Below are 19478 nucleotides of genomic sequence, written 5' to 3'. Positions count from 1 at the left end.
CTTCGTTATCATTGGCATTATATAGTTAAACTAATTTGATAGCAGCCAGAGTATTTAATACATCAACGATATTATCGTACTGTATCGTCATTTCAGATGAGATATGGTATACGGTCGTGCTGATACAACCTAGACAGGTGATGCTGTGATAGTGTCCTTGTATGAGTTCTGATTGTCAACATCTTCAATTGTGTCAAGTCTTCTACAGAAACCGATAAGATACTTTCCAAGCAGAGCGAAGATGGAGAACACAGCTGACATGATCAAGGTTGGATTTTCATGAACTTGGTGCTTAATGGTTTTGGTAGCTGTCGGCTACTGCTATGAAGTTTTTTGTGTGTTATGTCTCATTGTGGTTTTTAACAATCGAAAGAATTTGAATTATTCTTGGGAGCCATCTTTTTAAGATCTCATATTTCGCATTTTTTCTCGACTTTTTAACGTCAATGAGAAGAATAACTCAAATTGGATCAATTATTTTAGTTTAATATTGGAGGAAGCAAAAGGATGAGTAGTTTCGAAACCTAGAAAGTTCTTTAATTGCTCTTTAACGAAGTTCATAGCAATTATTGTAAACGTGTGTGTCTTTTTACGACTCGAAGAGGAGTATTGAAATTCTACAGGTTTTTTTTAGCAGAAAGCAAGTTCATGACTTGAATTTTGACTTCTTTCTGTTCGAGCATTTACCCCCGTTTTTGATTGTTGACTTCTGGTATCGAACATTGGACTTTAACAGTAGCTTCGTTTGTAATGTATAGTAATTAGGAACTGCTGGTAATGTTCATGGTGAAGTGGTCATTTTGAAATTTTTTGTTCCTATATAAGTCACCCCTATTTATCTAAACTACACCGCACAAACCCCCCCACCACCTATCTACCCCCCCCCCCAAAAAAAACTTACCCAACCTATCTACCCACCTACCCCACCTAGCTCCCCCCCCCCCCCCCCCCGCACCTAAAAAATTGTCGGCTATTTTAAAACACTTTGATGTGGTTTGTTGGGCTACTTTTGTTTTTTTTTTCTCTTGTCTGTTTTGATGTTCTGATTTCGGTAAGGTTAGGGTAAAGATTATAATGCACGACGATTGTGTCTCGTTCGACAACTTGACTGGTGTTCTCGCTGATTTTTTTTCACTTGAAGTTCTAAAAATACTTTTAAAGCTGTTAAGGTCTAACGGTCTAAATGCTGCTGTTTGAATCGATTAATGATTATGGATTCTCTCTGCTGTTATATATACGTGATTTTTTCGTATTTTGTTTTAATCTTTATAGCTGCGCGGATAACTGTAAGCTGAGCGGAGCTATTTTGCGGTAATCTTGGTTTTTACAATTGTATTGGTGCTCTGTCTTTGTAAGATGTTTTTACTCCTTGTCAGGACTTTGAGCTCTCAAAACGGGATAAACCGGTGAAGACCAGCGGACAGCAAGTTTCTTTAGAGGCCGTTAGCCGCCGTAAGTAGTCGTTCAAGTGCTTAGAGTGCTGAAGCTACTGGGAAGGCCGTAATTTAAGGTTAAAAGGTGATTTTGAGCCCAAAATGTTGTTTTTTCTCGTTGTTTCGTCATTTTTCGAATTTGTTGGAGCTGTCAGCAATTGAGGTTTGTAAAATTTGAAAACAGTTGTTTGTAAGACATAATCAGATTTTACGACGCTCTTGTGAGCTATATGTTTTGTTACTCCAAACATGAACACTCAAATTTATGCTAATTTTTACAATTTTTCAAGTCTTTTGAACTTTGTAATTTTTGGAGTTTTTTCAGCCCTAGGTGCCTGAAAACCTCCTCAAGGGTTTGATAATAGTTTACTCCAGAGTTTTATTGGAATAGTTATCAACATTTTAACATGAATTTTAACAGTTTTTTTAATAAAAGTTTTAAATTTTTTGAAAATTTTCCGACTTTTTTGTCAGTTTTTAGTTTCAGCCGAAGGGGCAATGAAACCTCCTCTAGGGTTTGATAATAGCTTACTGCAAAAACTGTTATTGCATAGGATATGGTTTCAATGTTTTCATATCACAAACATTGGAAATTTTTTGATAAAACTGAAGTTTTGAAAGTTTTTCCTTGTTTTTCCAGCCCCAGTGGACGAGGAACCTTGTTTAGGGTGTGATGTTTTGTTACTTCATGCTTTCTAGTGGCAATGGAATTAGTTTTAAAGTTTTTAATGTCACGAATTTTGGCAATTTTATAACTTGCAGTTCTTTTGAATTTTTTTTTCGAAATTTGTCATTTTTTGAGTTAATTTATCCCCAGGGTCCAGAGAACTTCCTCTAGGGTTTGATAGTAGGTTAATGCATGGTTGGAGGGTCAATAGAATGTTGTTAATTTTTTTATTAGCACTCTTTTCTTGTGACAAGGTTTGAATTTTTTTTCAATTGCTGTGAAAATTACCATAATCAAGCTTTATCGGTCTTTATAGGTCAGTGAAAATTTTTCTTGACTGGAACTTGGTTTACTGCATAATTTCTGAAGACAATGAAGGGTTCTTAAGATATTTATTTTAATTTTAGCAATATTTATTAAAGAGTGAATCTTTCTTTTTTTGAAATTTTTGCCATTTTCTGAGTTTATCGATCTACAAGCTTCTATTAATTTCTTGCTGACTGGTTACTGGACGAATTCGAGAGGCAGTTAACAGAAATGGTTTCGGACAAAAAATTTTTGCAAGATAAAAGCTTCAAGAGTTGTATAGTTTCTGCAGTTTTGGGACTGTTTTGCTTTTTTTAAGAAATAGGATACAGAATTTTTAACAATGAGAATGTGATTCAAAAGAAAGTTACTTTAATTTAATTCGAAAAAGCATGTTTTATCTTAAGCTATCAGTTCCCACCGTTCGAAGAACTTAAACCACTCTTTAGAATTTATGCAACGAAACAATTTGACTAAACTTTATTCCGATTTAGATTTAAACTACCACAAAAGATCACGAAACGAAGTATAATACTTGGTGACAGCAGGAAAACAGCAAAAAATTTTACAAAAGACCAAATTGAATTACGTAATACTCTTAAAAAACTGTCGAATAAACCGCCAAACGTTCCGAAAGTTCTAAAAAGTTTAAATTGGAACTAAATTAGTCTTATTCTGCGAAAATTGTTATCCAGCCTGATGAATTTTAAAATTATCGAGCAGTACCCAAATCAACCTACGGATTGCAGAGCTGACGTTGATGGGACATATGTGTACTCAACTTCAGATGTTATGTGAAACTGCTACTCTGATGAGCAAGCTATCTGGCTGATACTGTGAAGAAAGTGAAAGTGTGAAGTCGAGAACTCAAGGACTGTAAGTTAAACGTTGACTCAGTCTTATGAAGCCTTTTCCTCCCAAGTGCTATTGCTGTTTGTTTTTATTATCATGCCTACCCCGAATAACTACAACTTAACTATGCTACCAATTTTTCACTCCTGTAGATTTTCAGAACATTTTGACGAGTTTGTGGACGCTAATAACATAGAATACTCCGACAAAGATAGTAACAAAATTTTCCCAGTGCATTACAATCTTTGCTTCTGATTTTATAAAACATTCCATTGACCCAAAATACAGAGGATGAAAGACTTAATTGTTTGGAAAGCAGAAACCGTAGAACAAATTAAAACAGAATACAACCTTTTAAAAGATTCGATCTCTAAATCCAATGATTTTTCCTCGATCAATTTACAGTGCCCCTTACAATCAATGAGGAGTAGTTTTACCTAATATTGTGCAGTAAATTAATACTAAGGTTAGCCAGTAAGTATGGCTGGAATGCTCAGATCACAGTAGATCCATACAGCGGAACAGAAAGTTTCCGGCAATTTGAGCAACTCTTCCCCGGATTCATTGGAGTAGCAGCAATACCGAATGCACAACAAGCAAACTTCTTACAATTGCACCTAAGAGGCGATGTGCTTCGCTCTTTCCCCAAACAGTTCCTGAAGCAAGTCGACGAGACGTTGAATTGAGTTTGACAACGTTAAGTGATCATTTCTGTTACACACAACTACAGGAGGTTCATATACTGAGGCTTGAGCAGAAGTTCGACCCAAAAACAGACACGCCAGAGAACTTTCTGGTGACTTTACAGACTGCAGCTCAAAGAGCCTATCCACCACCAAACTTGCCAGCGGTATCGCCACTGCCAAAGAGCTGACGCAACCGAACAAGCACGATTTGCGAGAGAAACTGCAGCACGACAAGAACCAATCAACGCCGAAGAACAGTTCAAAAATGAACATGTTAAATAAATTCGCCGAAAATCCATGCGAGGATGGCTACCATCAAAAATGATCAGTATCCAGAGGACGGATTCAATGAAATAATTACAACCGTATCAGATAATCTCATTAGCGCCCTATCAAGATTGAACGCAACTCAGAAAAGAATGGAACAAAAATTAAAATCAATGGATGATAGGATAAAAAATCAGGAGACAGCATCACACAGAGGGGGCCCAGAGAACAACACAATAACCATAGCGAGCCCTTCGCCATATGTGGAGAACACTCAGTGGCCAAATTCCCAAATTTTGTCCCCCTATTCCAACCAGGACTTATCGGGGTAACCCCAGTTATTTTGGACAGTCCTATCCCAGAAATAACCAATCGCGTTATTACCACCCAAGACATAGGCAACATTTCAATCCTCAGAGCAACATAAACTCGCAAAACTTGAATATCCAACATATGCAGTCACAAGCAGAGGTACGATTACCTAACGCTCCGTACTTCCAGTCACTCCATCAACCAAAGTCTTTTGTTACACTTGTGGATACCCTAACCAAGTCGAATCAATGTTCGCAGAGAGCAAAAACGAACTCAAGCGGAACATCATTTCCGTTTCAGAGACAATTAAAAAACTAATAAAGCCGCCCATTGAAACATGTGCAAAAAACAAAAGAAAAATTCCATCAATCAAATACGCTTCATCTTAGTAAAATCTCAGTAAACAACGGACAGACATTATCATATATTAACATAAAATTTAGACCGACCTTAACTTGAAGAGCACCCATAGATACGAGAGTTCGTGCAAATGTAATAAGCAACAACTTCTGACGAAAATAAAGCAAACTATCCAATAACAAAATTAGCTGACGAAATGCCAGATTGGAACCATGTAAAATTGGCAGGCGGCCAAACCGTTGAGGTAGTCAAACAATACTGACATTTACAATGGCAAATCAGCAATTTACAGAATCCTTGTTAGTTTTGCCGACAGCTAACTCAATCATTTTAGGAAACCCCTTCTTCAAAAAACTTGTCATTACCATTAGCCCGGCACGCAACTTCCTTCAACTATCAGACTTGACAAAACAAAGAAATAAAATAAAGCCGACGAACGAACCATGAAGAGTAGTTAGACACAAAAAGATACCAATTTATCTCATGAAAAGTAAAACAATACAACCAAACCAGCATGCGATTCTAGAATATTCACCACCTGAAGGAACCCATGAGTACAAAAACCTAAGCGGAAACTCATATCGAATGAAATTTTAGAAAGAGAAACAGACTTAGTTTTCACCGCTTCACTTAGTACAATCAGTGACCAGAATATTTTGTTTATATCAACAATAAACATTACAGACCATCCAATAACCCTACACAGACGTACAGAAGCAGCTAGGTTTTCAATATTTACAACCGAACAAGCAGATCAACTAATCAAAATTGACCCTGAACTTATCATTAACATTACTTATGATGACCTTACATTCTTAACGAAATAACCTTCAATCATTGAAAATAGAGAACAGAATTTATAACCCAGAGAATGTGACTCAAAAGAAAGTTACTTTTATTTATATTTGAAAAAGCAGGTTATATCTTGAGCTGTCAGTTCCCACCGTTCGAATAACTTAGACCACTCTTTAGAAATTATACAAAACAATTTGACAAAACTTTATTTACGTTTAAACTAACACAAAAGATAAGCAAGACAGTAAGTATATTAGAGGTATAAAATTTCATTAGAGTGTTTACTAGCTGATATCGGCATTAAGTTTGTTAGCTTTCAGTATAGAAGCTGAATTAAATATAGTTTCAGAATCTTACTGAAACTGCACGCCAAATAAGAACGTTTTTTGAAATTAAAAAAAAACAAAGTAAATTGGTCAATTTGACTCTGCTTTTTTTCTTTTTCTGCCTCAGTCCTGATGTGCATCAAGCAAGTCAACGGCGGCTCTTTTCCGGCAATCTGCGGGCTATGTTAGAGAACTTGCTTTCAGCTGTCTTGCTTTCACTCTTTTATCAAGATTAAAGTCATGTTTTTTTAATTTTTTGAATTTTCTCTAATGAGATGTTTCTTTCGTTGCTAATTACAAATTATATAGGCTGATATCAATTTAAAGTCGTCATGTGTTTGATGATGAAATATGCCAGACGTCGTAATTTTATCTATTGCATTAATTTTTTCACAAAAGCAGTATACAATTATGTTGCTGATTTTTGCCATGAAATTTTAAGTCAGATTATTGATCTTTGAGAAGCACTTGTCTGTATAAGTACAAATGTCTTGTTCTGCTGAGAGATTTGTGGAGGCTGCTGGGTTTTTGGTGTATATTTAGGTAATGACCATTAGCCCGGCACGAAACTTCCTTCAACTATCAGACTTGACAAAACAAAGAGATAAAATAAAGCCGACAAACGAACCATGAAGAGTAGTTACACAAAAAGATACCAATTTGTCTCATGAAAAGTAAAACAATACAACCAAACCAGCACGTAATTCTAGAATGTTCACACTCTGAAGGAACCCATGATTACAAAAACCTAAGCGGAGTACTCATACCGAATGAAATTTTAGAAAGAGAAACAGACTTAGTTTTCACCGCTTCACTTAGTACAATCAGTGACCAGAATATTTTGTTTATATCAACAATAAACGTTACAGACCATCCAATAACCCTACACAGACGTACAGAAGCAGCTAGGTTTTCAATATTTACAACCGAACAAGCAGATCAACTAATCAAAATTGACCCTGAACTTATAGCACTCGCTAAGTTTAGAGAAAAGGAAAAAGAAATCCCAGAAATCAACCAACTTATTCAAAACCCAGAACGGAGAGAAAAAATACAACTGCCTCGACCTCCACCTGACCATGAGTCCTTATGGTTCCCGACGCCAGAAACATGCGATCACCCCAAAATGCTGAGACCAATCCAATTCGAGATTTATAAAAATTTACAAGAACTTAGAAAAATGGAAATTTCTGATCCAACACAACATCGGTGACAGACAATTTTCTTTGCAGATTCCCATGGAGCAAATCAGCCTTAAACCCTGATCACAAGGAAAAACTCGAATTACTACTACTTGAATATTGTGACATTTTCGCGAAACATCGACTTGACGTTGGGTAGAATACAGAACTGAAAATCAAACTGACTCCTGAGCACTCTGTGCCAATGTACTTCCAAGGCCCAACAAAACAATTTGACAAAACTTTTTTCCGATTTAGGTTTAAACTAACACAAAAGATAAGCAAGAAACTAAGTATATTACAGTTATCAAATTTCATTAACGAGTGTTCACTAGCTGATATTGGCATTAAGTTTTTTAGCTTTCAGTATAGAAGCTAAATTAAATACAGTTTCAGAATCTTACTGAAACTGCACGCCAAATAAGAACATTTTTTGAAATTAAAAAAAAACAAAGTAAATTGGTCAATTTGACTCTGCTTTTTTTCTTTTTCTGCCTCAGTCCTGATGTTCACCACTCTTTAGAAATTATACAAAACAATTTGACAAAACTTTATTCCGATTTAGATTTAAACTAACACAAAAGATCAGCAAGAAACTAAGTATAATACGTGGTGACAGCAGGAAAACAGCAAAAATCTTAAACACCAAATTGAATAACGTAATTCTCTTGGAAAACTATCGAATAAATCGCCAAATGTTCCGAATGTTCTAAAGTTTAAATTGGAACTAAATTACTCTTATTCTGCAAAAATTGTTATCCAGCCTGATGTCTTTGAAAATTATCGAGCAGTACGCAAGTCAACCTACTGATTGCAGAGCTGACGTTGATGAGACAACTGTGTACTCAACTTCAGATATTCTGTGATACTCTGATGAGCAATCTATCTGGATCTGTGAAGAAAAGGAAAGTGTGAAGTCGAGAACTCAAGGACTGTAAGTTAAACGTTGGCTCAGTCTTATGAAGCCTTTTCTTCTCAAGTGCTATTGCTGTTTGTTATTATTAACATGCCTACCCCGAATAACTACAACTTAACTATGCTACCATTTATTCAATCCTGTAGATTTTCAGAACATTTCGACAAGTTTATGGACGCTAATAACATCGAATGCTCCGACAAAGATAGTAACAAAATTTTCCCAGTGTATTACAATCTTTGCTGCTGATTTATATAAAACAGTCATTCTATTGACCCAAAATAGAGAGGATGAAAGACTTAATTGTTTGGAAAGCAGAAACCGTAGAACAAATTAAAACAGAATACAACCTTTTAAAAGATTCGATCTCTAAATCCAATGATTTTTCCTCGATCAATTTATAGTGCCCCTTACAATCAATGAGGAGTAGTTTTACCTAATATTGTGCAGTAAATTAATACTAAGGTTAGCCAGTAAGTATGGCTGCGAATGCTCAGATCACAGTAGATCCATACAGCGGAACAGAAAGTTTCCGGCAATTTGAGCAACTTTTCCCTGTATGCATTGGTGTGGCAGCAATAACGAATGCACAACAAGCAAACTTCTTACAATTGCACTTAGGAGCCGCTATTTCCAAACACTTCCTGAAGCAACTCGACAAGACGATGAATTGAGTTTGATAGCGTTAAGTGATCATTTCTGCAACACACAATTGCAGGAGGTTCATATACTGAGGCTTGCAGAAGAAGTGCGACCCAAAAACAGACACGCCAGAGAGCTTCCTGACTTTACAGACTGCAGCTTAAAGAGCCTATCCACCACCAAACTTGCCAGCGGTATCGCCACTGCCAAAGAGCTGACGCAACCGAACAAGCACGGTTTGCCAGAGAAACTGCAGCACGAAGAGAACGAATCAACGCCGAAGAACAGTTCAAAAATGAACAAGTTAAACAAAATTTCCAAATAGCCATGCCAGGATGGCTACGATCAAAAATGATAGAACAATCACCAATTATAACGGTGCGAGAATTATGCACATTAGCTCGACAAATGACAATTAGAGACCTATGTAGGAAAGACGGTTATCCAGAGGACGGATTCAATGAAATAAGTACAACCGTATCAGATAATCTCATTAGCGCCCTATCAAATTTGAACGCAACTCAGAAAAGAATGGAACAAAAGTTAAAATCAATGGATCATAGGATAAAAAGGATAAAAAATCAGGGACATCACAGAGGGGGCCCAGAGAGCAACACAATGACCATAGCAAGCCCTTCACCATATGTGGAGAACACTCAGTGGCCAAATTCCCAAATTTTGTCCCCCGATTCCAAGCAAGAGGAAACTTTTATTATTGGCGTAAACGCAGATTTTTTGGACAATCCTATCCCAGAAACAACCAACTTGGATACCCTAACCATAAGTCGAACCATTGTTTGCAGAGAGCAAAAACGAATTCAACCGGAGCATCATTTCGGTTTCGGAGACAAAAAACTAATATAGCCGCTGATTGAAAGTGAAACAAAAAAACGATAGAAAAATCCCATCAATCTAAAGCCCTTCATCTCAATATAATCTCAGTAGACAACGGACAGACATTATCATATATTAACCTAAAGTTTAGACCGACGTTAACTCGAAGAGCACTAATAGATACGAGAGCTTGTGCCAATGTAATAAACAACAAATTTTGCAAACGATCAAACAGCAAAAAACATGACATTACCATTAGACCGGCACGCAATTTCCTACAACTATCAGACTTGACAATTCAACGAAATAGAATAAAGCCAACAAACGAACCACGAAGAGTAGTTAGACAGAAAAAGATACCAATTTATCTCATGAAAAGTAAAACAATACAACCAAACCACCATGCGATTCTAGAATATTCACCACCTGAAGGAACCCATGAGTACAAAAACCTAAGCGGAATACTCATATCGAATGAAATTTTAGAAAGAGAAACAGACTTAGTTCTCACCGCTTCACTTAGTACAATCAGTGACCAGAATATTTTGTTTATATCAACAATAAACATTACAGACCATCCAATAACCCTACACAGACGTACAGAAGTAGCTAGGTTTTCAATATTTACAACCGAACAAGCAGATCAACTAATCAAAATTGACCCTGAACTTATAGCACTCGCTAAGTTTAGAGAAAAGGAAAAAGAAATCCCAGGAATCAACCAACTTATTCAAAACCCAGAACGGAGAGAAAAAATACAACCGCATCGACCTCCACCTGACCATGAGTCCTTATGGTTCCCGACGCCAGAAACATGCGATCACCTCAAAATGCTGAGACCAATCCAATTCGAGATTTATAAAAAATTACAAGAACTTAGAAAAATGGAAATTTCTGATCCAACACAACATCGATGACAGACACAATTTTCTTCGCAGATTTTCTTGGAACAAATCAGCCTTAAACCCACTCGAATTACACCACTCGAATTACTACTACTTGATTTTTGTGAAATTTTCGCGAAACATCGACTTGACGTTAGGTACAATACAGAACTGAAAATCAAACTTACTCCTTACCACTCCATGCCATTGTACGTCCAAGGCCCTCCGACAGCAGTACACCTCAGAGAATAACTACAAGTGGAACTAGCTTTGATGCAGTACTATGGCCTCTTTACAACATTGCCTCAATCGAAGTATTGTAGCTCTTTGTTTGCTCACAGAAAGGAATCCGGAAAATTACGATTTCCAATTGATCGCCGGCGAATAAATCACCTTTTAAAAACGACTATCTCAACTCAAATTTTTCTATCGCTAACATCACTGATGCAACTAATAACTTCGCCGGAAAGACACTTTTTACAAAACTTTTCACAAAACCGCTAACAAGTTTATCACTGCGTCCAAATGGCAGATGACTTTTCAACACAACTTTTGGAGTTCAATTTTTCATACCGGACTTATGCATACAAGTGTTTGGTACAAGGCCTCAACGAATCAGTCACCGGATTTAGCTCCTCAATAAGACACTAACTTGATCCTTGCCTGGCAGCAGACGTTGGTACACAGTTCGTGCACAATATTGAGGTATCAAACTTTCAAGAGCTTCTCCCAACATTAAGGAAAATTTCTGATTTATTCGTAGATCTGGACTAAAACTGGCACCAGAAAAATGTGAAATAGCTTGCGAGTCAATGAAGTTCCTTGGACACGTCATAAACTCAACCGAAATTAAACCAGAAGCCACAAAAATATCGAAGTTTGTAAACACAATAAAAATGCCACAGACAACGAAACAAGTTAAAAGACTAATCGGCTTTCTACAATTTTTCAAGAACTACATACCAAACCTTGGTGAAAAATTAATACCGTTTTTATGAAAAACCTGAAATCATTAAAAAGGATTCGACTCAAAGCAACCGACATGACATTACGACTACCCCGACCTGGTCTGCAATACATTTTAAGTGATGCTAGCTACTATGTAGCCGGATTTGTTTTGATGGTAGAAGATTATTTCTAAGGAAAACAATCAAAAGAGAGGAAAACATTTTCAGCAGTATCATTTGGAAGCCAAACGTGTCTGCCAATACTAGACTCTTCAGAAGCCTTGAGATGGGTCACAGAGTGCCATACTTGGCCATCTCCGTAGATTCGATGGAAACTACGGTATTAACTGAACAACAATATTCAAACTGCATCAGATCATCAAGATATCAAATATGTCATGAATCTATGGAAACGCACTTGGGAAAATCATCTTTTCTGGCCACCCTCTACTTCCATAGCTCAATAACCGCCCTCACAGTTTGTGACACAGAAAAAATAATACTGCCTACGCCAGAAAAGGCAACTAATCTTGGATACGGTATATGGCTAAAACACGCAACTTTTAAACACCCGCAAACAGTCGGAGTAGTAGGAAACTCACACGCAGCTTTGGAACCGATACTGAAAGTCAACACAACCACTCAATGGAATGACTGGCACAAATATGTTTCTCTCGCGGTGTTCATTCATAACACATCATATCACCACTCAATCAGATATTACCCATCTGCAATCTTGTATGGACGAGACCCGATCAAACCCCTGGATATACGATTTTCCAGAAAAGCAATGGAATCCGTTGAAACCAACTCAGACTACGTCAGTATATTACAGGACTCCATGACCACTAAATTCGCAGAAAACAATTTACGGTTGATAATCTTACCAGCTATACAGATATTATTATGACAAGAAAGCGGGAGCTAAACCTGAAATTGCGCTCATATTGTCTTTTTCTCAACTCAAAAATATTATCTCAACAACAAACGATCGCAAAGGCAGTCCAAGTTTGGTTACCACTATATAGAGTAGCGAAAATCCTAACTGACTCGAACTATATCATAAGAAAGACGCACAATTTTTACCCAATGTGTACATCGAATTCGACTCCGCCCTATTTAACGACCAGGCAATTGAGACGATTTAACCTCCATTGACCAATCAGACTTCGAAACACGATCCGTCGCGAAGAGATACCAAAAGAGAGCCAGAACGCTTCGACAAATATTTGGAAAACTTTGCATTTAATGATATCTCTACAGACAACACTCCTTCAGAACCGTCCTCAGCAAGAATCAAAGTACAACTAAAGTAACAAACATCTACAAAAAGCTCTAAACACACGTGCTAAAGTGTTTATTTCGTGCATACTAGCAACACAAACCACTCAATTAAACATCATTAAATAGCTTACTGGCACATGCACACATTGAGTGTTTAAATGCACTCAATCAAAGCAAACAGTTTACTTGTTCAAACAGCTAAGTCTCACTCAAACTGACTACTCTCTACACTTAAGCATGAAAACATGCACTACACTGGACTAACGCCGGATTAGGAGCCAACTAACAGCCCAACTCAAAATACAGAAAACCAAGAGCATGGTACAAAATAAAGGAGGGCGATCCAATTGAAGTTGAAAGTTGAAGGCCCCCCTTCAACTTGTACTCCACACTGTGGCGCATGGCCTTGAGTCAAAATGCTGAACTGTGGGAAGAATGTGCCATTAAAGCAACAAGTAATAAAGTCCTCAACAGTGACATTGAAACAAATTTCTCATTTTAGATCAAATAAACTGAACCAACAAAATCAACATATTATGAAAGTAAAACGATAAACTGAATAAGGGAACCCACAAAACTGAACAAATAACCAGGGACAAATCATTGTTGACGTTTTGAAAGTTAGCAGCTGGAAAAAAAATCATTGTGACACCAATCCAATCCAAATTTCAGTTGGACAAAAAATGAAGCGAATCCTCCATCTTTTGACTTAATACAAAATACGCCTAATTCAGTCAACAAAATCAACTGACTACGTATCGAAAAGAATTCTCTTCAATGAGAAAAGCAAAATTCTTTTGGCTGATGAGTTTTTTAATATCGAATTTCTCGTTCCATTCCCGGAATACGATTTTACTACTAGAGCCTCAATCCAAGAATTGTTGACAAAATTAACCGAAATGTGGAACGAGCCGTCAGTTTTCTGCCCCCCCGACTTTCCCAACCGTTTCAATTCAAACACCGCACCGTTTAATTGGAACTGGATGTTACAGAAAATCATAGGCGAATCAAATGAAGCCCAAAGAGAAGTTGATTCTATGCGAAAAGAAACCGCTACTTTTCTAACGATGGGAGAAAACGAACGGAAAAGAGGAGCACATGTTTGAGCCGCATTAATGGCTGGCGTAGGATTATTTGGTGGGGAGATTCTCCTGGGAGACTCAGGGAGCTGTGGCTTTGCTGGCATTTTTGGACACTGTCATGACCCAGGTACAAAAAATTCGGAGAACATTTTCCGATTGAAATAGTACGCATCTCTATTGACCGACAATGTACTAGAAATTGAAAGCGAGGCAAACGAAAGGTTTTGAAATTTCTAGTGGACTTGATTAAATGCAGAAGATACAAAACTTAATCATGAAAATCAAAAAAGAATTGGAAAATCATACAAGAAGTCATTGAAAAAACTTTCATTTGCTGTGAGATTGTACACAAGTGTTATTCTCAAACCAGCAATTGAATTTCAATTTTAACACTGTAGCGTCTCTCTTGTCCATTCTCTATGCAGACCTAAAGAGACAGATCAGCTCTGTTGTCGTACAAAGTGAACCTACTAAACTCAATCCCAATATTACTGCGTAAACTTCTGTCTCTAGTCCCGAAGTCATTGTTAATGGCTATACTCAATTCAATTTACGACAGTCAAAAAGGTGGCACCGAACGCTTTACTTTAGCTATACCGATGCAAGATCTTTTTATCTTACTACGATGCAGAGTTATTAAGTGAAGTCAACTATCAAAGAAGGACTGTTTTTAACATTATCTATCCCTCTTTCTTCAAGCCACACAGCACTCAACGTCTACCAGGCTCATCTCATACCCCTGCCACAACTAGAGAAAATCTTCAGAAGCCTTGAGATGGGTCACAGAGTGCCATACTTGGCCATCTCCGTAGATTCGATGGAAACTACGGTATTAACTGAACAACAATATTCAAACTGCATCAGATCATCAAGATATCAAATATGTCATGAATCTATGGAAACGCACTTGGAACATTCATCTTTTCTGGCCACCCTCTACTTCCATAGCTCAATAACTGACCTCACAGTTTGTGTCACAGAAAAAGTAACACTGCCTACGCCAGAAAAGGCAACTAATCTTGGATACGGTATATAGCTCATCGCATGCGCTTGAAAGACATTCTCTCTTCGAAATTATATCAGAAGTGACAATTTGCCAAGAAGTATCGAGCACCCAGGATGCAACTAGTGTCTTTTTTTATCACATTGGAGTGCGGCACTCAGCTAATTAGCAAATACATAGGAATCAGAGCTGACCTTCAAAGTTGCGAAAACATATCAGCTCAGCTATCTTAGACATATCAGGATTGATCTGCTATGTTTCCACAGTAGATGCAAACGTTGCTATGTTAAAAACAGCAAAGAAAAAGTTACCAAAAAGCTCTGAATTAATCGGACTAGAACAACTTGACGCCATTGCAAAACCAATTGCTCACAAAATGAAACTGCTGACAAATAAGCTTGAAACGTACGTCCCGATTATGCTTTCACTAACTTTGATATTAATTGTGTTCATCGGAAATCTCATCCTCCACGGCCTAGCCATGTATTTTTATCACAGATTCGCGATTTTCAAACGTTTATTACCAAGCTTTTTGACTCATGACAAATCGAAAGTACCACTGAACCTGGTTGTCACTATAGCGAGTGGACATAAGTAAGCAGTGCGGAAGAGTGCCCACAATTGGAAAGATGCCCTGTCAGTACTGACAGCCTAAGGACTTTGTACACTCGCGATCTGTGACAAGCAGTCAGCAACTTAACACATCGAGAAATTCCCTCGCAAAAACTGAACGAGAAGATAACCCAATTGACGACACTATTGAATTGGCAGAAACATCTACTTAACTGCTTAACCTTAACATGTGATAATTCTTTAACTCATACCTTATAAACAGCCCCTCATAAACAAGCTTGATTTTACCTAAAACCCAAATGTGCTCTGAGTTTTAACTGCTCTCATTATTGCTAAACCTTATGAAAACCCTTAAATTGGGCGGCCTTCCCCGTCACTGTCCTATAAACTTGATCCTATTTATCTGGTGATGATCCTGTAAAATTTTCAGTGAAAATTTTCAAAAAGCAGCGTTGTGTGACATCCTGAATATTTATATGTGCAATTTATCTTTTAACTTTTAAAGTAAAGACTCCATTTGATTTAATAGCCTTGATTTTCTCATACATATTATGCCCTCTACTACGCCAGTGCTTTCATATGAAGTTATTGAATTAGTTTAAATAAACCGATGTAAATTAAATAAACAGATTGTATTGCTCTTATGAAATCTTAACATTACTTATGATGACCTTACATTCTTAACGAAATAACCTTCAATCATTGAAAATAGAGAACAGAATTTATAACCCAGAGAATGTGACTCAAAAGAAAGTTACTTTTATTTATATTTGAAAAAGCAGGTTATATCTTGAGCTGTCAGTTCCCACCGTTCGAATAACTTAGACCACTCTTTAGAAATTATACAAAACAATTTGACAAAACTTTATTTACGTTTAAACTAACACAAAAGATAAGCAAGACAGTAAGTATATTAGAGGTATAAAATTTCATTAGAGTGTTTACTAGCTGATATCGGCATTAAGTTTGTTAGTTTTCAGTATAGAAGCTGAATTAAATATAGTTTCAGAATCTTACTGAAACTGCACGCCAAATTAGAACATTTTTTGAAACTAAAAAAAAAAAACAAAATAAATTGGTCAATTTGACTCTGCTTTTTTTCCTTTTCTGCCTCAGTCCTGATGTGCATCAAGCAAGTCAACGGCGGCTCTTTTCCGGCAATCTGCGGGCTATGCTAGAGAACTTGCTTTCAGCTGTCTTGTTTTCACTCGTTTATCAAGATTAAAATCATGTTTTTTAATATTTTGAATTTTCTCTCTTGATATTTGCTATTTACAAAGTATATAGGCTGAAATATCAATTCAAAGGCGTCATGTGTTTGATGTTGAAATATGCCAGACGTCGTAATTTTGTCTTTTGCATTATTTTCACAAAAGCAGTATACAATTATGTTGCTGATTTTTGCCATGAAATTGTAAGTCAGATTATTGATCTTTGAGAAGCACTTGTCTGTATAAGTACAAATGTCTTGTTCTGCTGAGAGATTTGTGGAGGCTGCTGTGTTTTTGGTGTGTATTTAGGTTTTTTAGTATAAAGTCTGATGAATTGCCTTTTTATCAGTCAGTCTCCATGTAATTAAAAACTACATTAAATAATTTGGTATGCAGGATCCAAATAGTTTACTAAATGTTAATTAATTTTGATTTTGCCCTGGAAGTTCAATTTCGTAGTTATTTAAACAAAATTTTGATGATGCGAGGTGGAATATTATGTACGGACACTCGTTACCAGGACTTTTTGTTAAATTTAATTTTGGGAGCTCGATTAATATCGGAGTTACAAGTTCTCAGGTCCCTTTTTCATGAAGTTTTCTTTGTTTTAAACGGACTTGGTTGTAATTTTTATAGGTTTTTTGCTATCGAGGTTGTATAATTATATTTTAGAACTTTTTCTGGAGTTGCTTGAAGTTGAGAATTAGAATGTTTGTTTTCGCTCTGACATTTTGTGCACCTTTAAATAGTTCCATATGTTTTAAAACGGCGATAAATTTAAACGGTTGTGGTCAAAATTTCATCAGGTGCTCTGATGATTAGTTCCAACGAAAGCTTTTTAATGCTGATAGAAGCTGAACTCTCACGAATCAATACGTTTTATTACGCATCGGTCGGCTGGTGTTTTGACTTGACAATTGAAGCGAGAAATTTGCAACGAATCATGTTTTAGGTTTCCCGGTCAGACGAAGAAATTTTGCAGCTGAACAGTGAAGAAATAAAAAAGCTGTGGCACCAACAGACTAAATATCTACATTTCCTCGAACAACTTTCATCTGCAAGTGAGTACAGTGAATCTTGGTGACATAGTTCTTCGCATCAATTGCGATGCTGAAATATAGCTTGTCTGAACTCAAATTTAGAGCTGCTGATTTGATTATTTGCTCTGATCACTCATGAATGATAGTTACCTTTTCATAGCATTTTGAAATAATTCATTTTATGACAGTTCACAATAGGTCAATTTACTTGTACTACTGAAACGCAATATTTGCTCAATTTTCGTCAGGTTTCTTAAAATTATTTATTAAAAGCAAGGATGCTCGGTAATGTGCGATTGCACATAAGGTTCTGACCCCGCTCATCCACAATTTTGCATAATCCATAGTTGTCTACCAAATGAGGAACAGATAGAAAAACCCGAAAATTCAAGTATTTCTCAAAAAAAATTGGTGTATGAACGGAAACATAGCCTCCAAAGCAAACAACTCATTGGCGTAAAAAATGATGCATTAGATTGCTGTAATATGTCAATATTAAGAAAGCGAGTCAAGGCGAACAGCAAAATCAAACAACAACAACAACAAAAATTAATTACATCAGAAACTTTCCGTTTTAATAAACTTAATAACGAAGTTAAAATAGCGTCAGATAAAACTGAAACTAAACAAAATAACTTGTAATTCACTAGAAAAGATATGGGAGCAGTCCATAATAAGGTTTGGCAACAATTAGACAATAAAGAACAAAAACAGTAAAGTTGAAAAATTTGCTGATTTTTTTAAAAACAATTGATTGTAATTAAAAACAAGTAATGAGAACCATTAGAAATGAACTAAAATATTCCATAGGTTTGCGGTTAAAATGCTTCCATGAGAGAGAATTAAGATCTGTCGGTAATCAATTTTTTATGAGGTTACAAAAAGAACAACAAAGAGACAACCAACAAAAAATCGACTAGAACTTGCCAGAAAACGCTTTCGAAGCCGTAAAGCCATACTTAGGCCCCCAAAATATGTTCAATTGCACCTTCGTCGAACACCGATAATGTATTATGTGGCCGCTCATTAATTAAAATAAGCAACAATTAGACAAAAAAGAAAAAATGCAAAATTATGTAATACTTGTTTTGAAAAAAATTTATTGTTTTGAAAAGACATGAAAGCCATTAATTACAAAAAGAAAAAATTGAAGAGATTCGTCCATTATTCCACAGGAAGCCCTTGAGACCTGCAGTTATCCAGAATTTTTGAACACCAATAATGTAGTATGAGACCTCCCATTAATGAAACCAGATAACAAGTAGACAAAAAGAAAAAGGCAAAATTAGGTAATACTTTTTTTTGAAAAAAAATTATTTCCAAAGAAGCCATTAATTACAAAAAAAAATAATTAATTGTGTTCGTTGATTCTTCCAAAGGAACCCCTTGAGAGTTGCTTGATATGTCTTACGTCCACAAAAAGAACCTCAAATATGACAAAAATCAAAAATTAGTTTACTTTTTTTTTTGTGAAAAACTCGTGTTGAAGCCAGTAAAGTCATAACGAATCCTTTAAAAACATTAGATTTTATGACGCCAACCCCTTTCGACACCTTTCCTTGACACCAATGATGTCATATTTGTCATGAATTTAACAAGACTGGATAAGAAACAGACAATAAAAGGAAAAAAAATTGCGAAATTATAGTGTTTTTTTTTTTATTTTGGAAAAATATTGTTCTCAAAGTCATGAAAGCCATCAGCTATCTACGAATATCAGAACATTCGCTCATCTATTCCTCCATTCAAAACCAATGAAATCGGGTCATTGTACAGGAAATTGCAAACGAATGAAGAGACAAAAACAAAACGACAGTTAAAGACAAAATTAAGAATTTCAATTGAATACTTCGAGAAAGTAGTGTTGAAGCAGTTAA

At 36.3% G+C, this 19478-nt stretch overlaps 1 protein-coding gene across 1 annotated transcript in view; it reads left to right on the top strand.

Moving 5' to 3' along the window:
- Positions 1-100: 100 nt before the first annotated feature.
- LOC142339769 (uncharacterized) overlaps positions 101-19478 on the top strand; it is a 50529-nt gene continuing 31151 nt past the window's right edge. The window contains exons 1-2 of the mRNA XM_075390032.1: positions 101-268; positions 17514-17622. Of these exons, the coding sequence (XP_075246147.1) occupies positions 242-268; positions 17514-17622 (136 nt within the window). The 5' untranslated portion in view covers positions 101-241. The remainder of the gene's footprint in view (positions 269-17513; positions 17623-19478) is intronic.

This window comes from Convolutriloba macropyga, chromosome 1 (assembly GCF_964194025.1).
Source record: "Convolutriloba macropyga chromosome 1, txConMacr16.3, whole genome shotgun sequence".
In the NCBI taxonomy this organism is placed as follows: domain Eukaryota; kingdom Metazoa; phylum Xenacoelomorpha; order Acoela; family Convolutidae; genus Convolutriloba; species Convolutriloba macropyga.
The sequence above is the reverse complement of the archived record's forward strand: the minus strand, read 5'-3'. Positions and strand labels throughout refer to the sequence as shown.